Below are 25,285 nucleotides of genomic sequence, written 5' to 3'. Positions count from 1 at the left end.
TTAATAGATTATCTAAAATATGAATTTATATTTTTTTACATATTTTTATTCTTGGACAATATACTAATAGTAACAAACTACATTGGTGAGAACAAATTACTTAGCACAAGTCATTTGCACTCACTAAAATAAAAGTATTGTTTAATGAGTCATACTACATTTATAACTGTATCCTCTTGGAGGCTGTTTGTTTTACTGATATAATTTGGTAATTAAGCTTCACTATGTTTTTATTTCTCATCCTGAAGATGGTTAGTAGACCCCCCCCCCCCCCAATAAACCTAAAAATGAAGACCATGGGTAATGTATTTTTATTTCATGTGATGTTAAAAAAGAATCAGTGTCCTCCTGTTCTCCGTCAGGACCAGTCCTTCAGTCCCACACGTTATAAAGGTCATTATAGGACCGATGATGGTGTTGTTATTATCGCCTGTTGTGACGGGGGCGGGATCACGGCCAAGCTTTGCTCTGATTGGCTGCGATGCGCTCCACCGTAGCACATGCTTCCGCTCCGCGGAGGTGCGCATGCGCAGCGAACCCTCTCCTCTGATATTTTATTTACTCCCGTAGCCCAAGATGGCTCCTGTGAATGTCTCAGCCCCGCAGTCAATCGAGGATGCAAGTGGCTGCTGAAAAAACAACTTTTCCCCCACCGTCGCATCCCCTGGAGTTCAATCCGTATGCTGCGGAGGAGGCTTTAACGCCCGCCTAGGCCTCGAGCAGCCGTCGGAGCTCCGCGGAACCTTCTTCCATCCACCAATTTGGAGTAGTTTCGCGAAGTAGCTCTTCTCGCTGTCCGTCCGGAGCGAGGTCCAGGCAGACAGGCTGCTTATCCAAATGGCCGAACCGAGAAAAGTGCAGTTTGTCACCCTCTCGGCCTTCACAGCCGGGGGAGCTGCGGAGTCGCGGAAGCGACGGTTAGAGGATGGGGCCGATTTTAACTTCGACAGAGCCGGGGAGCTGGAGGCAACCAGCGGGGCAGGAGACGCCGCCAGCAACGGTCGGCTCGGCAAGACCGGCGACAGGGACACGGCTGCTGCTGCCGCCGAGGGGAGGGCGACGGTTCGGCTCAACCTGCCCTTGTCCGAGCCGGACGAGCGCTCCTCCGCCGAGTTCAACTATGGCGAACTCATCCAGAACCTCCAGGTAGGACCTCTGGGCTCGACCGACCTTAAGCGGCGCGTGGGAAACTGGAGCTGGAGTTCATTTCCAGCTCCTGGAAGTGTTTGCGGACTTGTCATTGCTGAGCAGGGAGGGGGGAGGAGTGCACCTTGCCCCGCCAGCTTGACTGCAACTGGCCGTTAGTGAGAGTCATCACAAAAGATCGCGTTGGTTCGTGGCCGCGCGTGCCCCGCGAGTCCACTCGTTTCTGTCCAACTTCAGCTGCGCTCGAGGCGGGGGTTCGCGTTTGGTGCGCGCGAGGCTGCCTCCCGCCCGCCGCGGCGCTACCTGCCTCCCAGCCGGACTCGCCCGGCAACAAGCCCGGTTTTACCCGGCCCTCCCGGCAGCCGCGGGCAGACCGACGGTCGGAAGGACCAGGATGTAGCGCGGGGCGCGAGGCGAACGTGAGAGGCTCGAGATCAAAAGACAGGCTCGCCCCATTTTGACCGAATGCGCATCTGGAGCGCAACTGTCGCATCCTTTCACCATGACAACACGGTCAACGGACAAACGGTTCACGGATAACCTGGGTGACGAATGATAATAAAAGATCATTTATTGACGCTGACACATTGACTCCAACAGTATGTGACCCATATTTACCCAAAACAACTATTCCAAGAGACACAAAAAACACTCAAGTATATAATAATAATTTACTCCAAGGTAATTAAACTTCTCAGTTTGAACAAATCTGAATTTTAAACCAAAGTTATCTATATATATATTCTTCCCCACAATAAAACTAAATTGAGCTAAAAGTCTATGGAGTGATATTTATGCCACCACGTTGCAAACAAAACTTTTCCAAAAAAAATGATTTTGCTTTCAAAAACTAAAAAAAAACTTTTTTTTTTGCTTTTCAAATTTGTTTAATTTGCTCTCCAGAAATCTTTTGCTTTCAAAACATTTTTTTTGCTTTTAATTTTTTTTTAACTTTCAATAAATATACGCTTTCAGTATTTTTTTTCTTTCAAAATATATTTTTGTGTTTACAACAGAAATGTTTTCGCATGCGTTGTGTCTCATCACACTTTTTCCCCATCTTTGATTTTGCTCTCATAAGTTTCAGTTTAGCGGGACAAAGCTGCCGTGAAATCAAAAAAATCAAATCAATCGATGTCTGCCTCCAAGCACAATTTGAGAAAGAGACACCTGATTGGTTAGAATCTAGACCAATCAGCAGGCTGCTTGATGGCAGCTATGTCAAAGAAAAAAAGTGTGATGGGACACAACGGATGAGAAAACATTTGTATTACAAATACATATATTTTTTGAAAGCAAAAATATCTTTTTGGGGGGAAAAAATGAAAGCAAAAAAAAAAATTGAAGAAATTAAAACGTTTTTGAAGGCAAATATTTAATATTTTCATTTGCAACTTAGAAAGTTTAATGTGCAACATGGTGACATAAATATAACTCCATAGAAGTCTGCCAAATCAAAAAGTGCACTTTCTAATATTTTTGAAAAAAATAGTATCTAAACTAATTACAGCAAATTAGAAATTAGAGTGCTGCTTTCTATTATAAATGTACTAAAAAGTAAAATGCATGGAGTAATAAAACTACTTGCAGGAGTGCTCTGACTACTACTACTGACTTTTTTTTTTTAGGATTTTATCTACTTTTATTGCACAGTTTGTCCTCTAATTATACAAAAATGTTTATCATATTCTTTGTTTTTAGGTAAAGAGCAGCGTTCCAGCCCACAAGCCCAACGATCCCTTCAGCGATGAAGAGGAGGAGCGACTCCAGGTTGAAGCTCTGGCCAAGAAGTTTGAAAATAAATATGTGAGTTTTTATTTTTTATTTATTTTTTTAGCTAACGATGTTGAGTTTTATGAAATTCTGTCCAGAGGAAAGTTTTATGATTTGATAAACAGAGTTTCTAAATTCTCCAATTCCTTTGATTCTTCTCGACACAAAGATGTTGCTTAGCAACAGATAATCCTGAAGACTGGAGGGGCGTCTTTACGGAAAGTTGCTTGCTAGTTTCCGTGTTTATTTTCTTTGTATGGCGTCCTGTCTGGAGGTGTTTACTCGTGCACCCCCCCAGCTCTAACTGCACTCCAAAGACCTCCGGCTGTTTAGGTGATGATCTGGGAAAGTCTGAGCTCCTGGAACAGAACAGCCACATTCATGAACACGGCTTTCAGACAGGAGGAGTCAGCTGACAGGAGCCTCGTTTTCCTGGTTTTGTCTCCAAAACAAACTTTTTTTTATCAAGCACTGATATCTTTTTATAGGCTAGTTATTTAAATATTAGAAATAAACTATCTATATTTATGATTATCATCTTTATTGGATAGGCTTTAGTCTAAGGATGCATACCCAGACTGTTTCATACTTAAAATATATTTCTGAAATTATCTTTTTAATGGATCATGAGGATAATTCTTTTTTCTTTTGGGTCTCTAAAGACAATCAAGTAAAGATAGTATTTTTACCGAACGCAGCACTTGTAAAAAGACATAAATTAAAGTCAATAGCTATTTTTTTAAATAATTTCTGTTGTTTTTATTTAGGGTAACACTGGCAAGAAGAGGAAAGACAGGATGCAAGATTTGATTGACATCGGCTTTGGTTACGATGAGACCGATCCTTTCATAGACAACTCTGAAGCTGTGAGTTGAAGAAAACCTAAATTACTTTTGCATAATTAGTTTCCGTCACATAGTTGTCCTGTTTTCTTCGTTTATTGTATGATTGTCTGGACACGTTGAGATAGAAATGGGTCATTTTGTTGCTAAAAAGTCACTGGTTGGCGTTCGAGCTGTTCTCTAAATCCAGAATGGGTCCAATGGACAGCTGGTAACGGGCCGCAGAGGAAAAAGAAAAAGAAACAAACACAACCTGCAATGTTTACATTTTATTTCTAATCTGATTCTGAAGGAAGATTTATTTTGGAAAACCTTTACTTTCTCTCACCCACGTTTGGCTCACCCGGTCTTCCTTAAAGTGGCGGCACCGACCGCAAAATTGAAACCAAGTTGGCAAAGTTAACAAAAAACAAAAAGTCAAAGAGGAAACTGAAGAATAATCTTCCACTTCAAAATAAAAGCTGCATATATCAGACAGAACCAGGAGTCTTTACTCCTTTAGACCAGTGTTTTTCAACCAGTGTGCCGTGAGAGATGGTCAGGTGTGCCGTGGGAAATTGCCCTAATTAACCGATCTAAAAACATTTCCCATCTCCAGGATATCAGCTCTTTGTTCATCCAAACAGTTCCTGATAAAACACTGAGTAGTTAGGAATATGAAAGATCATAAAATACTTTTTTCTTTGTGTTTATTTGATTCTATTAAAGACATTTTGTTAAGAATGACGGTACCGCGATTTAGCTGCAGCTACAGCTGTTTTTGGAAAAGTCCCGCCCCTTTAACTGTCTCCACCAATCATTCTTGGAGGCTTAATCACATGTCATCAGTCTGACCAATCAGAAGTGGTTAAAGTCTTTACTTCCTTGTTCTGGTTCTGCTCATAAAGTCGCTCAGTTCTAACAAAAATACCATCTAAAGCTCGTCTTTAGTGGTGTAGCTTTCCACAGTATCCGGTGTCAGACCGTGGAACAAGTGAACAAAACAATGAAGCTCAGAGAAGAGAGTCTGTCTGCCATCACTACATCTCCCATGATGCATTGGGTTAAAGTGACAGCGTCTCAGTGTACAATGAGTCTTTCCTGTTAAAAGTCTTGAAACCACAACAAACACACATCAAACAGTTTTTATATCTTCTTGATGAAGTCAGAGGTTCAACAGTTTAGTTCTCCTTCAAGGTTTGAGTTTATTAACAGCCAAACATCCCAGAGTTTGGTCCAAGTCATCTTTACAACTGAAACACTTTTCTAAGAACGTCTGGATTATTTTATGTTAAACTTAAGAGGAAATAATAACAACATTGAAGAGACAGGATTAAGGTGAAAAAGCCAACAGACGCAATTAAAATAAATTGAAACAATTTAATTAAAAGAAATAAAACATTTTTGTTAAAGTTTTCAAAGACTTCATCTTTGATTAAGACAAAAGAAAAGCTAATAAAACTTAAACATGTTCACTTTTTGTGGAGCTACAGAAAACATAAAAATAATGTTAGTCGTTTGTGTAAATGTTATCAAACATATTGCGATCATATAATTGTTTAAAAATTAGAGTTGCCTTTGAACAAATATTGAAAAAAATATTTAAAAAAAGAAATAAATCACAATTTAGAAAGAATATATTTGTTTTTTTATGAGGTTACATACAATTGCATGTTAATAAACTGAAGGGTAAAACAACTACCAGGGTAAAATTACAAATAATGAAGTTGAAAATTATTACGGAAAACTAACTTAACTTTTATTACATCTTTTAGAGAAAACAGCTGCAACTTCCCGCTTTTTCTACAATTATCACAAAAATGCACGTGAGACTGTGGGGGGGGACTGTAGATCAATACAGATTATAGAGTTTCTCCTTTTTTCAATTATTGGATGCTGGTGTATCACGGGGTTGAAAAACACCATAATAGACCATAATAATAAGAATATCCAGCAACCGGCTGTCCAGTGCTACGAGGATGCTGCTAATAAAGTTATTCAAATGGTGGATTCATCATTACCGTACTTTCCGGACTATAAGTCGGCCTTTTTTTCATAGTTTGGCAAGGGGTGCGACTTATACTCCGCAGCGACTTATATTTGAAATAAATTGAAATAAATAGATTGTTTACCCTCCTGTTATGTTCATTTGTGAGGAACAGAGATGATGTTCCTGGGTCAATGTGATGTATGAGGTATGTTAAGTGTTAAGAGGATGTTAAGTGACTCAGAGAATCAGCAAACTTTTTTATACAGTAAGATCTTGAAGGCTAACAACATAATATTCTATTTTCCAATGATTTCATAGATGCAGAAATGCAATAAAAATGACAACTGTTTCTACAAATACAGGATGAAAACAGAGTATTAGTTGGCCAATGATGCTTCATGAAAGGAATAAATAAATACGTATGAGAAAGAATTACTGTGAAATTATGAGATAAACAGTCTGCTATGATTGTGTCATATGAGGTTGTGAAACTTATTAGTTCTTGGTCTCAGATTTTGTCAAATAAATTTCCTGTCAAAATGCGACTCATAGTCCAGTGCGACTTATCTGTGTTTTTTTCGACTTTATAATGCATTTTTGGGCTGGAGTGACTTGTACTCCGGAGCGACTTATAGTCCGGAAAATACGGATATATTCAGAAAAATACTCATTTCAGTGATTGCTTTTTTTTGGTTTTTATCCGTCACGCATTAAAAGTCAGACGAAGTGAGGTTGCTAGCTTCCTTTTTTAGAGTTATGGGTTAAAACGAAATCTATTTTAAACATTTTAACAGGTCCAACAGGAAATCTAGGGTACAGAGAAAGTTTAAAGCAGCTGCAGATATTTTACAGAGGATGGAGGCTGAAAACCCCTCAAATGGTGTTTCTGCACGCCGCTTGTGGACGTTCAGGACGACATCATTGTTGCTTTTGGGATTCAGGACGACTTCAATGGCTCCAATGATGCCCCCCCCCCCCCCCCCCCATAGATTTTCTGCCATTAGGGCGCATTTGTCTCGGCGTTTTGACGGCTGTCTTCTCTGCTTTCTTGAATCGACTGTCAGTTTGACTTTTTTTTTCTTTTTTTTTTGTCCTGATATGTGATATCCGTGTTTTTGTCAGTAGCCTGGAGGAGTTCAGACTGTTTTGAGGGATTTTTTTTTACCTTTTGCTGACCAGCAGAGGAGCAAAAAAAAGAAAAAAGAGGAGCTTTTGTTAACAAAACACACGGTCGGTTACTCGGAAATGCTTTTACTCCTATTCTGATGCGTAAGTGGAGTCATTGTTCTCCAGATTCCAGCCAACCTGCACCACAAACCGCTCTCCATTGTTGTTTCTCCCAGTATGATGAGCTGGTGCCAGCGTCCCTGAGCACGAAGCTGGGGGGGTTCTACATCAACACCGGCACGCTGCAGTTCAGAGCCACCTCCGACTCGGAGGGGGAGGAAGACGAGGTGAGGCTGTGGCAAGAAAAGAAGCAGAAAGAATCACACGGTTTCTGTAACGGCTGTAAGAAGAACGGAACAAAACAACGGGTTGAACGCTGTAAATCCTTCAACCCATCGGTTCTCTTTCTTTATTCTAGTATCTGCCACCATTTGTTGCTGCTTAACTGCTTCTACTATTTTTCCGCTATTTCAACTATTCAGCTTTTTCCAGCTGTGACTTTTTGTCCTGCAAATCCTTGAACTTTTCCAGGATTTTTGCCTCCATTCAAACACATGGGGAATCCTTGGTGCAGAAGCTCGCTGGTTCGATACCCGGCGCTGGCATTTTTCACAAACAGATCTTTTTTGTTATTGTGCTTTTTTTTCACACATTTTTTCTTTTGTCAAGTATAATCAGTTTCCTTTTCAGTCAGCGACATCGCATCCAACCCTCTATTGTCTTCTGGAAATCCTTCTGGTTTATTCGGGATGTCCCGATCCGATCGTAAATCAGACTTTCAGACCATCAGAATCGGGTGTTGCATCTTGATCAGGGATCTGATATTAATTTTATTAAATTATTTCGATCAGCGCTGCCTATTCCATGCTTATTATTAACGCATATCATTTTTATGCCGTAAAACTCAGCAGAATACGGAATAAGAAGTTGGATAAAGTCAGTAACTCGGCAGAATATTCACAGATTCGGCCTTCCAGGCTCCATCACTTTTTCAACAAACGTTTAAAACTGACAGCTAGTCTCTCTTGTTGTGTCTCAACCTAAAAGGTGTTTCAAAAGAGTTAATATCAGGTTTTTTTTGTGTTTTTTTTTTTAATGAAAATCTCTGTGCAAGAGACCGTCAACAAAGCTCTGGGATTCAAACTTGATTATAAACAACATACTTTCAGACTTTATCCTTTATAAAATAAATAATAAACAACATATATAATAATATAATAATGTAATAATAATATCCAATAATAATAAACTTTATTTTTTAATGAGTTTAGCCCTCCTCTTTCACAAAAGCACATTTGTGTTTTAGATTTAATCAGTTATGGTGATTTTTTTTTGTTCTTATTCAAGCACTAAAGTCTGTTTTCTGGTGTGGTAGAAGGGCAAAAACGAGCAGGAGCAGGTTCTAAAGAGGAGGAAGAAGAAGGAGGGCAACGACCTCGAAGAGAAGAACTTAAAGACGATCAAAGCCGCCACACCAGGGTGAGTAAAGAACGAAAGGATCTGTAATCATCGAGGTCTGACAGTTTTAGAGTGAAATGAAGTAACATGAAGACCAGCAGAGGGCTGATTTATCACTCCCACCCCCACAAAACTATTGATTGACAGGTTTTGTGACGCCCACTTTCGAGTGGTAAACTCACCCGATAAGTCGTTCAAAGACGAGGCGACGGATGTGAACAATACTTTGATTTTCAGCAGGTACATTCACATTGCTGCCACGGCTCTGGCGCTCATCATCATCATCTGTCAAAGGAGACGCCGGCGAGTCTCATTCAGGCCGTGGAGCGGCGAGCTACGGATGAAGCCATCACGACACGCTAGATTTTGGATGAGCTGTGTGCCGCTGTGGGCCCTCTGGTGGCGCCCGCTGTGCGTTGCCCAAAGTCACGGGTCACGTGACTCATTCAATTCAAGTTTTGGGAAATATGTCAATTTGGATTTGCCACAAAAACCACCTCCTCAAAAAATCCTTTTGCACAATTTCATGGTCACTGGAAACGCAGCCAAAGGACAGTTGATGGGAAATAATCCATATATGGACGGCGGTGGATTTCACAGAGCCGTCGTGAGTCGTAGATGCTCTGAGCTGCAGGAACAAACCACCGTTGTCCTCCTAAACATGCCAAATACCTCCACACTCTGGAAACATCTGCTAAAAATAGCCTCCAGCTAATCTGCTGTTGATGCTGAATACAGGCGAGGATGGATGCGTGTGTTTGTCAGACTCTGGATCTTTAAGATCAGATGAGGAGCGGGTGGTTGTGAAGGATTCAGAGGAAGGTTTGGGATTAGAAAAAGACCGCCAGTCTTTGTACCACAGCAGATGTTCACCTACCGGTCAGTTGTGGCAAACGAGCACCAAAAGGAAGCGTCTCAAAGTGTCCAGATGTTTTATTTCAGTCTTTGCACTGTTGGATGGGAAAAAAAATACATTTTATTTCAGATTAAAGTGGAACAGAATGTTTTGTTTACTACAGAAGAGATCATTACACAGCAGGCCTGCATCAGCATGACGAGAGCTGTGAGCTGGCCTGGTGCCGGTGAGGCCAGGAGCTGCATCAGATGGAGGATTTGTCCTGTTTATCTTCCCTGATGTGTTTTTAATCACTCAGTTTAGGAGCGAAGGCGCCCCCCCCCTCGTTTAAATGCTGCTTCCTGCCAGACAAACAGAACATCAGGACAGAGGAGATGAGGATCTCTCCTTTGAGGAGCAGATTTTAGACTTCAGGTTCATCGGACGGATGTTTCAGGATTCTTTTTGGAAACCTCTTTACTTTCTGAGGATCTTTGTTTTAAGAGAAGGATCCTGAGCAAAGCCAAAAGTTTAAATATTTACCTGAAATAAGTAAATAATTTAAAGAGAAACAAACTTTTAGTGAAGACATGTTGCAGCATTTACTACACACGCAGTGATTGTGTTGATGTGTGAGTCAGAAAGGATTCACGCAAAGATTCTCAGCTCCAACCAAAGATCAGATCTGTGGGCCGAGAAGCCGGGACTCCAAAAAAAAACCCTGGACTTTCCAAAACGAGGCTCCTGAAGCTTGAGATTTCAGGAAATGTGGAGACTCGGTCACATCGCTGATACGCTGATGGGGATCCGAGTCTCTGGGATCTGACATCATTTTGCTTTTTGCTCAGGTTTCTTTGTTTGTTCCAACAGAGTGACGCTTCTCGACCTCCACCGGCCGGAGAAGAAGAAGAAGAAGAAACTGATGAAGGACTCCCTCTACTTGGCCTCCATGCTCCGCCGCTTCACCCGAGAGAAGGAGGAGCTGAGGAGGAGGAACTCCAGCGCGCCGAACGCGCCTCCGGGAATTAACAGGACTCCCTCCGGCAACTCCTCCAACCTCCTTCTCGCCTCCAACCCCCCGCAGCCGCAGGGCAACGCGGCGGCCAACGACCTCTCGCTGGCAGAGCTCGCCACGGACCCGGCTGTGATGTCACTGCTGGGCTCGGCCAATGAGAAGGAGCTGCAGGATCTTCTGAGCGACTTGGACTTCAGCCTGTTGGAGACTGACCAGCAGCACGTCATGGTGTCTGCCAGAGAGAATGGCATCCTGGGAGTTGGAGTTCCTTCCCAAAAAGGAGTGGGAGGTGGCCCCGGGCGAGGCCCCGGATCCTCCAGCGGGCTGTTTCCCCCCCCTCCGCTTCCCGAAGGCCTGCCCGCCCCCCTAATAAAACGCATTGAGGACCTGAGAACAGTGAGTAAAGACAATGGTGTGAAAATTGTGTTTTGGGTGTTTTTCATGTCTTCTTGTGGTATTTTTCTGATGATGGAGGACATTTATAAAGAAAATTAAGGTTCAAACTCCATTTCTGAGTGTTTCTTTCTTCAAATTGTTGTGAATCCGAAGCAGATAAAAAATGAGAAAGATGGTATTTGGGACGTAAAAAAACAGGCTGCCTCCTCTGAGCTCTCGGCAACAGGAAGAGGGGGCGGGGTTTCTCTGCACCAACGGTCCCGCCCACATCTCAGAGGTTTCTAACGAACTCCTGCCGCTCTGCAGAAACGATGTCTGAGATAACATCGTTTTTATTCATTTAACAACAGCAAAATCGAATTTAAAAGACGACTGAAGAAGCTTTGAAAATAGATCGTAGCGGGATGGGGGAGGGGCTTGTGTTTTTACCTGGAGGCGCCATTTCCTGCAGAAACCTGTCGGATAAAGTAGATTTCTAAGGTTTTTATTGCATATTTTAGACACAAAAGTTGTTTTTTTATTTTTAATGTAAGAATTTATTGTTTTAGTCATCAAAGTTCCACCTTTGTTTGGTTTAAATGATTATTTATGTGAGAATGATTATTTATAACCAAAACCAAATGAATTGGGTTTAGATTGGGAGTTTGGCACAGACCAATCAGAAATAGATGTCTTTTTAGCTCATCGTTTTCTGATAAAGCCCCACTCTGATCATCGTTTGCTCCCAGGGTTCTTTTAATGACGATGTTTTTAGCCAAAAATCTAAAAACCTGAGTCGTTTTCTAGGACGTATTTCCTGCAGAGCGGCAGGAGTTCATCAGAATTTCACCTCTGAGTTGTGGACCAATCAGGCATTAATGTTCTTTTCTTCAATCTGTGGTGTTTGGCATCTTTAAAAAAAACCCAAAACCTTTTGTTTTCTGTCCTTTAAAGTTATATTTTATTGCAAGAAAAACACCAAATGAGTGAAACCGTTTTGAATGGAATGAGGATAAAAAGGGTTTTAGGACAGGTTTGTGTCAGCCAAGCTCATGTCAGAATAGAGGCTTTGAAGGCCAAAGATCTGGAATCGCAGTGAGATGATGTTTGCTCTCCGACCTCAGGCCTCGCGGCAGTTTGACCAGGAGGGCAGGAAGAAGTTCTTCACGCTGGACATGAACGACATTCTCCTGGAGTGAGTCTGAGACCTTCGCCTCCTAAATCCCACATCCTCCTTTTATCCCACGGTGGGGGCCGTCTCTGCCTCTTTTTGGTTCTGACATCGTGACTTTCTCCCAGCATTGAGCTGCAGGTCCAGGAGCAGCCTCCTGAGGTGCGCTCGCTCATCTACTCGCACATGGAGGCGTTTGTGCCGTGCAACAAGGAGGCCCTGCTCAAGCGGCTGAAGAAGCTCAGCCTCAACATCCAGGTGAGCGTCCGCCGACAAAGCGGCGAATCCCTCCGATAACGCCGACGGAGAGGCGGATCACGCTGCTGTCCAACAGTTTTCTATTCACTCTGAAGCTTTAAAAAAAAAAAAAACTCCTGTTGTTTCATGTTGAATGGAATGGAAATGTTGAGAAAAGACGGATTCTGCTGAAGTCTGGAAGGAGAAAAATATGTAAACAGTAAAATATGACCAACACAAGAGGCTTTCAGCGCTCAGCTGATGGACAAGATGAGTTAAAAAAAAAGAAAGCAAGATTTCAGATCTGAACAGAAGAGTCTGGATTCTTTCTTTCCCTTAACGGGAAATGATTTCTTTTGTTTAAATAAAGTCTCGTTGGTTCTTCATGATCGGAATAACTAGTTTGTAGGATTTTTTTAAAGCCCAAACAAAGTAAAACTTTGTTTCTCCGCCTGCATCACTTTGTTCTGTGCAGAGTTAAAGCCGACCTCAAAAGTTCTTTTGTCCCTCCATCATATTATCTGAACTTTCACATTTGCTCCTTTTCTCTCTTTCTCAATGACTTTTTTCTCTTTTCTGTCTCGTCTTTCCTTCTTCTCCTCCCCCCGCCTCCCCCCTGAAGGACGACCGCCTGCGGACGCCTCTGCTGAAGCTGAAGCTGGCCGTGTGCAGCGTGATGCCGGAGCAGATAGCCACATTCAACACGGACTGCATGGCCAAGGCTGCAAAGTGAGTTGACCTCTGTGTGCATGCGTGCATGTGTGTGTGTGTGATTGTGTGCATGCGTGTGCAACCACTTGAGTGTGTGTCTGAAGGGGAAAATTAGTTTAGGTGGGTTTTTTTTTGAATGGGTGACGGTCGTCTTTGTCGTAACGTGTAGAACATCCAAACTCCGATGATTTTTATCCGGAAAATCGAATCGTCTCGGTCTAGAACTCGCTCTTATTTATATCACTTGCTTGAGTCGGTTCTGGATGCAGAACCTAGTTCTGACCCAGCTGGAAAGCTCAGCTCAAAAATCCTTCCAATAACCTGCAGAGTGACGGACAGAGGGGGGGGCATTTACGGGTTTGCGGGTAAAACCATTTTATTCTCTCCATCCTCGCCGTGTGAGCCTGGTATGAGGTCAGAGAACCCAAACGGGCAAATGGGCGGGACCAACAGACTTTAGACCGCTGAGGGTTTGATGTTCACCCGTCAATCTAAACACCACGCCCCCATTCGAGCATGACGCTGAGGCTCATAAACATTTCCTCTCTGAACAGTTGTCACGGAAACCAGTCATAGAGACAAAAGTCGAGCTTTAATTTAATTGACGTGGCAAAGTTGTATTATTTTGCTGTTGGAATAAACGTGGATTTGCTCACAGATGACTTGGTGAACTGCACCTGTTTACACCCACTTTGGTTTTTGAATCTGCTTCAAACAGGAAGTGAAGAAGATCATTGAAATTGAAAAAAAAAGGCTTGCTCCTGATTAAGTCTGTGCACCAATCCTCCTAAATGAAAAACAAAATTAGATTTTTTTTGTTGTTTTTACTTTAAGATACAAGTACATAAAAAGTAAACGTCTTCAGAACTATCCGTCCATTTTATCAACCCGCTGTAGCCCTTTCAGGGTCACGGGGTCACCAGAGCCTGTCCTTCAGGTTTAACACTCATGCTGTTTTTTGAACATGTCCATTTAAAGTTTTATTTTATTTTCATGGAAAGCTGCAGAGTGAAACTCCCTCAGCTGCTGCTGACAGCCTTGTCCTGATTTTAGATCTGTTTTTTTGTTTTTTTTATCTTCACATGTTTGTGTTTTTCAGGCAGCAGTCAGAAGAGGGGGATAAAAACGGCTCGGAGGAGGAAGACGACGAGAAACCTGGCAAACGGGTGATCGGTCCTCGGAAGAAGTTTATCTGGGATGACAGGCTCAGGTCAGGATCTGATGAAGCCCAGCGACCGAACAGCTTTGCCTACTTGAATCAGAAATCTGCCCCAAAAAGAAAAATCATCTTTTTTGTGTCTGTGCGTCTTCAGGAATCTACTGTGCAGTTTAGTGCGCGTGAAGCTGAGCTGCTATGAGATGGAGAAGCAGTGCTCTCTGTCGGTGGAGGACTACCTCAAGGCCTTTCTGGAGAACGAGGTCAAACCACTGTGGCCCAAGGGCTGGATGCAGGCCAGGTCTGTGTGTAAATGTGTGTGTGCGCGAAACTGTAGGTGACACATCATCTACTGATGGCCTCATGAGGCAAAGGGCTTCATTAGGGAGCCCAGCTTCATCATTGCTCCACTGCACCATCTAGTGGTCAAATAAGGAAACCAAACCGGCGTCTTTAACCTATTCTTTACTTCTTAAATGTGAACTCATCACTCCAGCGGTTATGAGAACATCTATAAATAATCCTGAATGGACTGATCTACTTTAGAAGGACTTTTTCTAACTTTAGCTTTAGTCAGGTAGACCTGACCCGGTTCGCAGTTCCCTTGAGGCTCGTACGTCGGTCCACCTTAAGGGACGTCATGGAAACGGAACGTACCATTGTCGTGCGTGTGGTAAGCGTGTGGTGGAGTCTTCGTAATGGAGGTTCCACGAATGGGTGACGCTGCGGTACGCTCCCTCCTTAGTAAGGAGGTTAGTGAATGAGTTTTATTTATATGGAGACCCTAAAAACATATAGAAACAGAATAGAAAATGAAAGAATATATAGCGCCTTTCCCAGTTAAAATCACAAAGCGCTGAACAATAAAACACAAAACAACACAACAAAGACACAGAAACAATCAATTAAACATGATGTGAAACAAAACCAAATAGAAGAAAATGAACGTAGAATAGAAATGACAATGAAAGCATGAATTATTTTAGCAGCTCTTTTTCCTATCTGGAAGTAAAAGGACTCAATATCTGAGGCTCCGCCTTCCTCTCCGCCCATTTCATGACATCATCCTAGAATCAGCTTCAGTCTGTGTTTCTCACACGAAAACAAACATCCGAATATTTGCAAAGATGGATGTGCAGAAAAAATGAGAGAAAGTGGGTGTTAGCCTGGGGGCGGGGCTGGCAGAGCAGATTCTTCCTGGATGGGGCGGGTCCTCACTTTGTGATGTCACAATGTGAAATCCCGCTCATTTTCATGGTTTGGGAGGGGGTGGTGCTCAGAGAGCAGGTTTTTATTATCAGAAATGCGTGTTAGGGTTGGTTTTTTGTGAGGAATGAACATTAAAAAAGCCCAAAAAGTTCAACTTAAATGTTTCTGAAACAACTTTCTTTACAAACACATTTTTATTTGGTTTTAGTGGGGCGTTTCATATTTCAGCCCGTCTAAACACTTCATGCGGGTCACATGACCAGATGAATGTCGTCTCAGCATCACAAACATTTGAACTCATGAGTTGAACTCATGTAGGTGATCAATCACCGAAATCCCCAAAAATCTGGTTTCAAATCTTCCGGTTGTGTCCTTCCTTCGTTCTTCAGGATCCTCTTCAAGGAGAGCCTCCCCGTTCACCATCACCTCACCGGGAACCTGTGAGTATCTGAAGCTCTGCAGGAGGAGCTGGGAGCTTCCAGGAACTGACTGTTGCTGCTGCTGTGTCTCCTTTCAGGGTCAGACGGAGAATGATGCCCGCCGCCAAGGCCAAAACCAAGGTGAGCGAGCTCCTCGGAGCGTCAGAACCCGTCCCCTGGAGAAGCTCTGATCCGGAATTCTCTTCCTCAGGAGTGTCTTTGGATCCACAAACCTCCTCTGGCCGTGACCTCCACTCCTTCGCTGCTCACTTCCACGTCCGCTCAGAGCTCCGCCCGCCTGCCCTCCTCCTGCTCGCCCTCGGAGCCCATCTGTCTGTCGGACTCTCTGGACGAGGATCTGACCGCCCCGTCCCTGGACTCCATCTCCCACGCCTTGGCCCTCCTCAGCAATGCGTCCAGGGGCCTGGGCCTCGCGGACAGCCCCCTGTCGCCTCCTCCGCTGCAGATCCCCACCTCCTCTCCTCCCCCCGTCGCTCCTCACTACCCCTCTGCCTTGGCCGCCCCCTCCACGCCGCAGCATTCCCTCGCCAAGGCGGAGTCGGCGACCCCGGGAGCCGTGCCTGCTGGGAAGGTCCCGCCCGCGACACTCGCAAACCCCTCCTCTACCTCCGCGACTCCTGTCGCCTCCTCTGCGGCGCGGGTGTCGCTGCCCCCCAGGACTGCAGACGGTCATTTCATGCAGGTTAAAGGACTGAACGCTTTGGGTCAGAGCCAGACGCACAGACTGGTTACCATGGCGACCTCCAATCACAGGCCGAACTCTGTGATGACGAAGATGAACGCACGCCCCTCCCCTTCGTCACCAAAGCTGCAGTCTTCCTCAGCGTCCCCCCTGCTGCCCCCCCATCAGAAGGTTTTCACCAGCCCCGGCGGGATTCTGGGATCTCTGGCGACCGCTCCGGGGCTTTCCAAGGGCGGCGCCAAACCCGGCGGCGCGAGCAGCAACGGCGCCGCCGTGAACTGCATCGTCACCCCTTCCTCCTCCCCCTCCTCCCTGCCTCGGCCCGCCTCTACCTCCCACCACGGCCTGCAGTCCTTCTGCCCGTCCTCCGCTGTGAGCTCCTCCCCCTCCCTGCTCCCTCAGAGCTCGCACCCCCCCCAAAGTAAAGCCCAAACGCAACCCCCCCACCACCACCACCAGCCCAACTTCATCACCCCCATGCAGGCCACCCTCACCAAGTCCTCCCACAGCAGCAACTCCTCCCCCATCATCAAACTCACCCCCCGTCCTCCTGCCCCCACGCCGCCCCCCTCATCCTCGCCGTCCCCATCCTCCTCGCCCTCCCACCAGCTCCCCCATCAGATGCTCCCCAGCCAGCAGCAGCACCCCCCCTACTCTCTGAAGACCCCCAAAACCTTCCGGCCCCCCTTCAGCGTTTCGGGCTGCGGGCAGGTGAAGCAAACGCAGGGCGGAGTCTTCACCAGCGCCCAGAAACCGCCGTCCTCCACGAGCAGCAAAGCCCCCCCGCCGCCGGCAGCCTGCAGCCTTCCGGACAGAAAACCGGCGTGCCCCTCGCCTTCAGCCTCAGCTGGTCAGAGGCAGCGGGCGGCGGTGGCGGCGGCAGGCGGACAGGCCTCGAAGGCGGGAAATGGGTGGGCGTCTTCAGGAACTTCTGCCACGTCTTCCACAACGTCCCACCTGTCGCAGGTCAGAGTCCCTGTTCAAGCTCAGAGGCATCCCCGACCCGCAGGAGACCAACTCCCCGTCTGTCCTCTCCGCTTTCAGGTCCCTCCCGCTGGCTCCGCCCTCCTGGGAAACCACTCCGCTCTGCCGCTGGGCTTTGGGATGTTGGGAGGTCTGGTCCCCGTGTCGCTCCCCTTTCAGTTCCCCTCGCTGATCAACTTCAGCTCCGCCGGCGCTCCAGGATCGGCTGGCATGGCTTCAGCCCCCAGCTCCAACTCAGGATACCCGCTAGCACAGAGCGACCTCATGGGTGAGACCGCCGCCCACCTTAACCGCTTACCGTACGGTTCACGGCTGCACAGGAACCATGTCTGCTTAGAAATGTCAGAAGAAAACATAGAATAAGGTAGAATAGAATGAAACAGAAAAACTTTATTGATCTCTTTATCGAGGTACCTTGTTATCAGCTGTTTTAAAAAAAGCAGAAAGATGATAAACTTCAAAAGATTATCTCAATATAGCGCCCCAGCACATTTTTCAAAATAGCTAAATTTCTGTTGGTTTTATCTCCATAGCAACCATTTTATGTTTTGGTCGCCTGGGGGTGTCGAACAGTTCTATGTGCGTTTTAGAAGAATTGGTGAAAGTAAACGTTTGGATTTCCTTAGCAACGGAGGTTTTTTGTCAGCCATGCCCACATTTCTGATATGTTCGTGTTAGTTCCCATATCGTTTTGTTCAGGTTTACCCAACGATTCATGCATTCAGTTTTCATAATATTGCAGTATGCGAGCAACAGACGAACGCCACTTTTGTGAGCTCGCCACGCTAACGCCGTTCAAAATCTACAAGATTTAAAGCCAGCATTTTTCCAAAGTTGTTTCCCAATGAAGGAGTTGGGAGGTGTGGATAGAAATGTTCCTACTTCCTGCAATCAGCTCACTCCTGTGACTGGCTTTAACCAATCACAGCTCACCGATGATGTCTGGCTCCAACAAAAAATGCCGACTGCGTTGATTTAGTTTGGTTGGAGCTGGAAGTAAACCCGTCACACTAACTCAGTCCAGCTCTCATACAGTCGATGGTCACAAGCCTGTGTCTTTTGCTGAGTCGCCGCTCATGCCCCGCCCCCTTCACCTTTCCTCAGATCTGTTCAAGAGTCTCCAGTCGGGGTCGCAGGCTGCTCTACCTCCTCACTTGCAGCTTGCTTTCTCAGGTAAACGCCGCTTTTGCTCCACCGTCACAGTTCTCCATCATCTGAGAAGGTTCGACGTCTTCCAGAAATGCTGACAAACTGCTGAGTCATGTCTTAAAGGACGAGCTGCATTCAGTAACATCATTTATTTCCTTTCTGAAGGACTCAGATGTTTGTGCTTTTTGTTGGTTCAGAACCGGTTTCACTCAAACTTCTGTAAATGAGAACATGAAGTAAAACCACAAAAACTTTTCTGTGAAGCCGGACTCTGACTGTGTCTGAATTCCTTCCTTACTCCCTACGTAGTGCACTATATAGTGCATTCGCCATTTTCTAGTGCAATTCCACAATCGGGTGCCTTGAAAATTTCCCAGAAGTCTCTGCGAAAACCACTGTACATCGCTGCTCACTAGATCAGCGAATATAGACCACAATGCATTGCGTCGGAATAATTTTTACAAAGAAAATGAATTTAAAGGTATTTTTTTAATAAATCAGCAACGTTTTTTATCTTTAGAAGACAGAGGAATCATAAATGGTCGTCGCAAAACGTTCATATCAACGAGATTTTCATTTCATGAAATCGATGTTCAAGATTCGCCGTTAATTAAAAATAAAGTACATCCAGGGCACTAGATAGTCCCGCACTATATCGTTTTTAGTAGTTAGGGTGGGAATTCTGACACAGCCGATGTTTTTAGGAGGCCTCCTAAAGCTGCGTTCACTCGGAAACGTGCTTTCAGGCGCCACACGAACGCGCATTCATGATTCTTCTTCTGTTAGCGCTCAGCTGGAGGCTCAGAGGGCGGAGTCAAAGCGATGCTAATCCCGAAGGCTTTTCCTTTTCTCAGCTCTGTTCCTATAAGAGTCCGTCTTGGAAGTCATTTCAACCACAATAATTCACGTCTCCTGTCTGATCGTGTTTACAACGGTCGGTACTTCCGTGTTTTGAAGCGGACGCTACACACGCGCCACTATCAAATCCAGGTCCCCGATTGGTCACAGGGCCACTGCTGAGATTCAGCGTGAAAATGTTCAACAGGTTGAACTTCCAGCGCGCGATCAATGACTGACCGGACCGGACTTGAACACCTGTAGAGCGAAGCTCGACCACGAGTGTCCAGACGCGGAAACCTGAAATTGTGGTCTACGCGCGTTTTTGGAGACTTGTCATTGAAAGTGGCGCCTGAGAACAAGTCGCCGCCGCCGCTGTGTTTGCGCCTTGGAGAAACGTAAATGCTTGTCAAGCTACGTTTGGGACTTCTGCGTCGGAAACCCGCGCGTGCATGCGTCACTATGCAGTTTTTTAAAAACGCGGATCCATTGAACGCGCATCGAAAGTTGAACCGGTTGAACTTTGACCAATCGGGGACTTGCTGCGTTTGTGTCCTCTCCGTCCATCGGAGATGTTCACCGTCTCCGTCTTCTCCCCCGTCCAGACGCCAACCAAAGCCAGGGTGGAGAAGTGAAGAGAAAGAGCCGCTGACCTGCCGTGGTACGAAGGGGGAGGGGCCTCCACTGCCTCCGTCAAACGGACCTGAAGGATCTCATCCGTTTGGACGCTTTACCAGAAGGAGTTTGGGTTTGAGAGAGGAGTGAATGTGTGGAATCTTCTGTCAACATGTTTACATACGACCGACCGTGATCACTGTGGAACGAGTGTGAGCGAGCGAGCGAGCCAGCGGGCGAGCAGCAGACGAGCCGTAGGCCCGACCCGACCCAGTTTGTGTCAAAGATCCTGTGAAGTATCGGGACTGGCGACGTTTCTGTGTAGGGTGTCTCTCCGGCCGTGGGAATCGTCGTGTCGGTAGAAGAAGTTTGGCGTCCTCGTCTCCCACAAGTGACTGTTAAGTTTTAGCTTAAGTTAAAACGGATAAATTATTTGTGGTTCACGTGTGAGAGGAAAGGCTGACGATGAATGTGTGTGCGTGCAGAAATGGGACAGACGCTCACGTTGAGACCATTTCCTCTGTGAGCCGGTGAGGCCACGCCTCCCGTTCGGCCCCGCCTCCTGTTCGGCCCACAGACGACATGGTCCCAACGTGAGCGGGTGAGGCCACGCCTCCCATTTGGACGTGTTTTTTGGTGCTCTTGAATCTCACTGGACCTTTTTGTGGATGAAGAAAGACTTGAAGATGTTTCTGGTTCCTCCTGGGTGGAGGAGCGTGAGGGAGCAACAACCAGACTGTAGCCTACTTGAATTATTTTATTTTTTTTTGCTTACTGATAACTTAACGACAAAAACGCCTTAGTTTGTATTGAACAAGTATGAACCCGATCTATGCAGGCCTGAAAAAGCTCCGTTTGCTTTTGGACCTCAGCTTGTCAGAGCATTTCTGCAGATGTTTGAATGATTGATGACTTTTTTTTTTTTTTCTCGGGCGAGTCTTCAGGCAGAAGCTGAAGTTCCCTCCGATCCTCTTCAGATGTAGCAACAGTTCTGGCCGGTTCTTCAGAGGTTTGAAGGACTTCCAGGTCCAGTTCTGAGCTGGACTCCAGCTTTTTAGTTCTCCAAAAACAGAAAAAGATGAATCCTAATTTGTAAAATTTGAATGCAACGGCAGTAAAACTGTTTTATGAAGGAGGGGAGCACATTTACAGGAGCTGATGACGTTTATGACATGCTTTAGTCAAAAACCTGAAGGACTGAAGCTGCCTTTACTGAACAGATGGTTAGTCGTCGATTTGCAGCAGCGTGTACATGGGCGGCGCCGCCTGTAGGTGCAGCGCCGCCTGTAACCTTTGTGCTATCCTATGCACTTTACCATTGGGAGTTGGGTCATCTAGACCCACTATTTACTAATTTGTGATCTTCATTGGTGTCCATGGATTACATGAAATCTTTCCACCTTTATCCACCTTTGTCATGGTAGGGAGAACACGTCAATGGTCATCTTGACCCCACAGGATAGCACAAGGGTTAAATGCAGCGCCACCTGTAGGCGCAGCCTTGCTGGAAGGGGCAGCGCCACCAAATAAAGCTGTAGGTAACAATGCTGCCCTCTAGTGTTTGCTGGTGTAATCGCAGAAGCTGCAGTTTCCTGTTGATCTTATTTAAAAAACATTCGTGATTATCTGTGAACCGTTGAAGATTTACAAAGAGATTTCCCTCGGATTCACGCCATTTGGACACATCATAGTTCCATGCGTACAAAATATTTCCTGCTAGATACAATAAAGTCTATTTCCGGTTTGAGGCTGGAATACATGTTTACTTTAACCCTTTTGCTCTCCAATGACTCCCCCCCCTTCCATTGAGGTGTTCTCCCTACCATGACAAAGGTGGATAAAGGTGGAAAGATTTCATGTAATCCATGGACACCAGTGAAGATCACAAATCATTGAAGAAAAAAGGTTCAGAGCACTGTCTAGTGGGTCTAGATGACCCAACTCCCAACGTTAAAGTGCCTAGGATAGCACAAGGGTTAACCACAGACATAAGCTCCACCCCCTCATGTATCACATCCAGATCTCTTGGGTTGGACGATACCTGGATCAGGTGTTCAGTCCTTCAGATCAGCTGTGAGCGGAGCAGAAAGTTTTTGTCCCTCCTTCTTTCAAAATAAAGTTTCCTGTTTGTCTGTAACAAAAAAGCAAAATTAAAGTCTCAGTTTAGTAAAAAAAAAATTCTTTAGTGATGGCAGCTTCGTCCTTCAGGGATTCTTCGCTTCGTCTGAACACTGCTGTTTCCCAGAATACCTCTGTTAGGAAAACTGTTCTTCCGTGGTCTGTCTGTGTGCCCCCCTCCCTCTGTGTGTGTGTGTGTGTGTGTGTGTGTTCGTGTGCACGTGTACGCGTGCTCGACCAGCTGGTTGCACCAGAAAAGACGCCAAAGACTGTTGTGGTCCTCCAGGAGGGGGCGCTGCTCGTTCCCTCGACGGCTCCTCCTGCGGAGCGGCGAAGGTGGATGTGAAGTCACGTGACCGGAGCGGAGGGTGACGTCTTTATGAGCCGCGCTCTCTCTACAGGGGAGAGGAGGAGAGACGCGGCACGTGGTGGTCATCTGCTTACCTAATTTGGTCTTTGGTAGTTTATTTTTGTGTGTCTGTTATAAAAAAAATTAAACAAACTATTTGGTTTTTAAATTGACTCCCATCTTTATTTCTACCTTAAATCGCGCCGCTTCGTTTACGTTTTTTTTTATGGCAGAAAATTGCAAAAACCTCCGTTTAATCGGCAAAAGCAGAAAGAAGGAAGTAGAAATGTGACGCAAATAATCAATTGTCACCAGCAGAGGGCGGTATCACCAACTTACTTTGGTACATTAGAGTCAAATCAGAGGTTTTATTCGCGTTTTTGTGTAGTGAAAGCAGATGAGTTCAATGAAAGGTTATTAGTCAGTGCAAAGATTTCTGAGTCTCACAAATGGATTTCAGTTTTGACGAAACCATCTAAAAATAATCAAATGTGAAAGACCAGAGTTATTTATTCTGGTTTATTCTAGAAAAACATGTTCACAAAGTTGATTGTCATGTTTGAAAACTGTCCTTTTCGTTTCCATAGAAGAAATTTTCTATTTGACGTCCTCTGATACCAGCTTCTGTAAGTTCTAGACCATGAAAGGTTCTTGTCTTGTCTGATGCACCAGCGGATCCTTTACATCCTGCGACTCCAGGACCAGAACCAGACCGGAGGCGCCTGGGTGTTGTGATGGTCGGGTGGAGAGTTGGACCCAGAGAAACTTTGCTGCCCGACTTGATGAAAAGAACTATAATCAAAAACCAGCAGAGCTCCGCCCACTTATTAAACTATGGTGCCATCATATGACCCCCCCCCTTCCATTGACATGTTCTCCCTACCATGACAAAGGTGGAAAGATTTCATGTAATCCATGGACACCAGTGAAGATCACAAATCATTGAAGAAAAAAGGTTCAGAGCACTGTCTAGTGGGTCTAGATGACCCCACTCCCAATGTTAAAGTGCCTAGGATAGCACAAGGGTTAAAACGTCTTAAATGTGAAGTTCTGGACGTTTTCAGCTGTCTACCTCCTGGAGTTACAACAACTGCTCGCTAGAGGGCAGTATTGCACAAAGTGAGGATTAAAAAAAGGAGATAATTGTCATTTTTCTGACTAATGGGAACAACAGACGATGAAACATCAGAGGATTCATGTTCCTGAAGACAAACCGTGAATAATGCTTTATTTTACTTTTACAAAAACAAACAGGAAAACAAAAATAGTGTCTTAAAATACAGGAAGGAAGGAAGGAAGGAAGGAAGGTGACGGGAGATTCTGCTGTTTAACAAAAACACACAAAAAAAAAACCTAGTTGTGGATGTTAAAGCTTCCAACCAAAATAAAATCCCGCGCAGCAAATTATCAGCACTTCTGGGTCAGCAGAAGGAGCTGCAGAGCGCTCCACTTCCTGTCCGTCCATCCTCATACTGTGGTTCTGGTTCTGACCCAAACCCCCGGGCCGCTGGCAGATACGAAAGGATCAGAAAACAATGAGAAGCTTTCGCGTGGAACTGTTTCCCTCTCGTGTTCTGGTTTAGTGTCTAAGGCACTTTTAAAGAAACGAACTGATAAGAGTTGGCGTTAGGGGGCGGGGCTTATGGGGTGTGGCCGTCATTCAGTGAGTTCTGGGGTACAGGTTTGGAAGAAGTCGTCACCGTTTCATAATAAAGTCCGAGCACGAATACATTCAAGTCACAGAGCTACACATTTACATCTGCAGACGTGAAAACCAAAGCAAAAGCAGCCGAAATGATCCGCGTGAGAAAAACTGGGAAATCTTTAGTCAGAATTGACAGTTTTAATAAAATCCCGATCTTTGTCAATGCCTACATTACCCATAATTCAACATTAGAAAGCTGTGGGTTTGATAACATCTGGAGGTGAAGCACAAACATGGAAGTTTCATTATTCCAGTTCCATCCTTTATTTCAGCTTTTCTGTGCAGTTCTGCTTTTTTCCAGCATCTTTTGACCATCAGTGGGAGGAGCTTAAAGTTTTCCCTCTGAAGCTCGAACCACACCGGACATTTTTTTTCGTCCCCCTTTCCCGCCGAGGGTTGAAAAGGAAGCTCTGCTTTTCAAAGTAAAAGCCTTTCCAGGTTGTCCTGAGGAAGCTGAAGATGGAACGTCCTCAGAGTTCGTGCGGCGGGTGGGGCCGGTGGCGCCTGAACACCAGGGGGGGGGGGGGGGGGGTCATTCCTAGCACAAACACCATCAGACTGAAAAGTTTCCGTTCTCCTGACCCTACTGTGGCGTCACATGGATATAAAAAGCACTTTGAAGGTGTGAAGACGTGAACATCGTCTTCATCATGTCAACTTCATGTCTGGGGGGAGGGGGGGGGGTTATAGATGATCCACTGCTTTGATCAGAGTAAGGCAGACATGTCTGTTTGATCTAGATGGAAGGGCGGGGGGGGTGTCATCCATTGAGGGAGGGGTTAACTGATTTCTAAAAAAAAAAAAAAAAAAAAGAGGGGGGGAATGGGATCAGGAACCAGGAGGGGGCAGGAGGGGGTTTTTACTCCGCAGTGGGGGTCTGCGTGTCGTTGAAGTCGCCGGAGCGGCTGTCTGCGTCGTCGTCCGACATGTCCACCGACGCGCCGTCCAGGTTGAGGTTGCGGCGGCCGGAGCGGCCGGAGGAGAAGCTGCTGACCGGACCGCCGCGCCTGACGGGAGAGACGGCAGCAGAGCGTCAGACAGAAATCGGCAGGAACAACAGAACGCTTCACGTCCGTTAAGAACGATAAAGAAACTGGATAAAAACGGCGTTCGTCACGCAAAATCAACCTTTTGAGCTTTTACGTGTTTTAAAACGTTAATTCCTCACGAAAAGCGATGTTTTTGATCCACACGTCTCTGAAATCCTGCTCTCTGAGCACCAATCTGATGTCACAAAGTGAGGACCCGCCCCTTCCAGGAAGAGTCTGAGCTGCCAGCTCCGCCCCCCGGGCTAAAAAACACACGGCCACTTTCTCTGCTGCGCTGCCTTTGATGGGCTAAA

The 25,285-nt window shown here is 45.5% G+C and overlaps 2 protein-coding genes across 8 annotated transcripts in view; one reads left to right on the top strand and one right to left on the bottom strand.

The window, feature by feature from the left end:
* The first annotated feature begins 515 nt into the window (after window positions 1-515).
* ubn2a (ubinuclein 2a) lies at window positions 516-22,407 on the top strand. Of its 2 annotated transcripts, XM_023954144.2 has the most exons (17): window positions 516-1,146; window positions 2,848-2,952; window positions 3,687-3,785; window positions 7,074-7,184; window positions 8,273-8,376; window positions 10,061-10,601; window positions 11,705-11,775; window positions 11,880-12,009; window positions 12,611-12,717; window positions 13,799-13,909; window positions 14,013-14,156; window positions 15,454-15,504; window positions 15,582-15,624; window positions 15,695-17,152; window positions 17,231-17,438; window positions 18,275-18,343; window positions 19,762-22,407. In XM_023954144.2, exons 1-17 carry the CDS (start codon window positions 838-840, stop codon window positions 19,806-19,808), a joined length of 3,708 nt encoding a protein of 1,235 aa, XP_023809912.1. In that variant the 5' UTR covers window positions 516-837; the 3' UTR covers window positions 19,809-22,407. The 2 variants fall into 2 exon arrangements, with proteins under 2 accessions (XP_023809912.1, XP_023809918.1); XM_023954150.2 differs by lacking the exon at window positions 3,687-3,785 and having other exon boundaries at window positions 582-1,146.
* A 1,030-nt stretch (window positions 22,408-23,437) lies between these two features.
* Window positions 23,438-25,285, bottom strand: part of LOC101165692 (myosin-10) — a 49,101-nt gene continuing 47,253 nt past the window's right edge. For all 6 annotated transcript variants that reach the window (XM_011478025.4, XM_023954141.2, XM_078947986.1 and 3 more), the window contains one exon: window positions 23,438-24,950. In XM_011478025.4, coding sequence (XP_011476327.1) covers window positions 24,803-24,950 — 148 coding nt within the window. In that variant the 3' untranslated portion in view covers window positions 23,438-24,802. The remainder of the gene's footprint in view (window positions 24,951-25,285) is intronic.

Source organism: Oryzias latipes, chromosome 1 (assembly GCF_053564925.1).
Source record: "Oryzias latipes strain Hd-rR chromosome 1, Olatipes_Hd-rR_3.1".
NCBI classification, from domain to species: domain Eukaryota; kingdom Metazoa; phylum Chordata; class Actinopteri; order Beloniformes; family Adrianichthyidae; genus Oryzias; species Oryzias latipes.
This window is presented reverse-complemented; position numbering and strand designations above follow the sequence as displayed.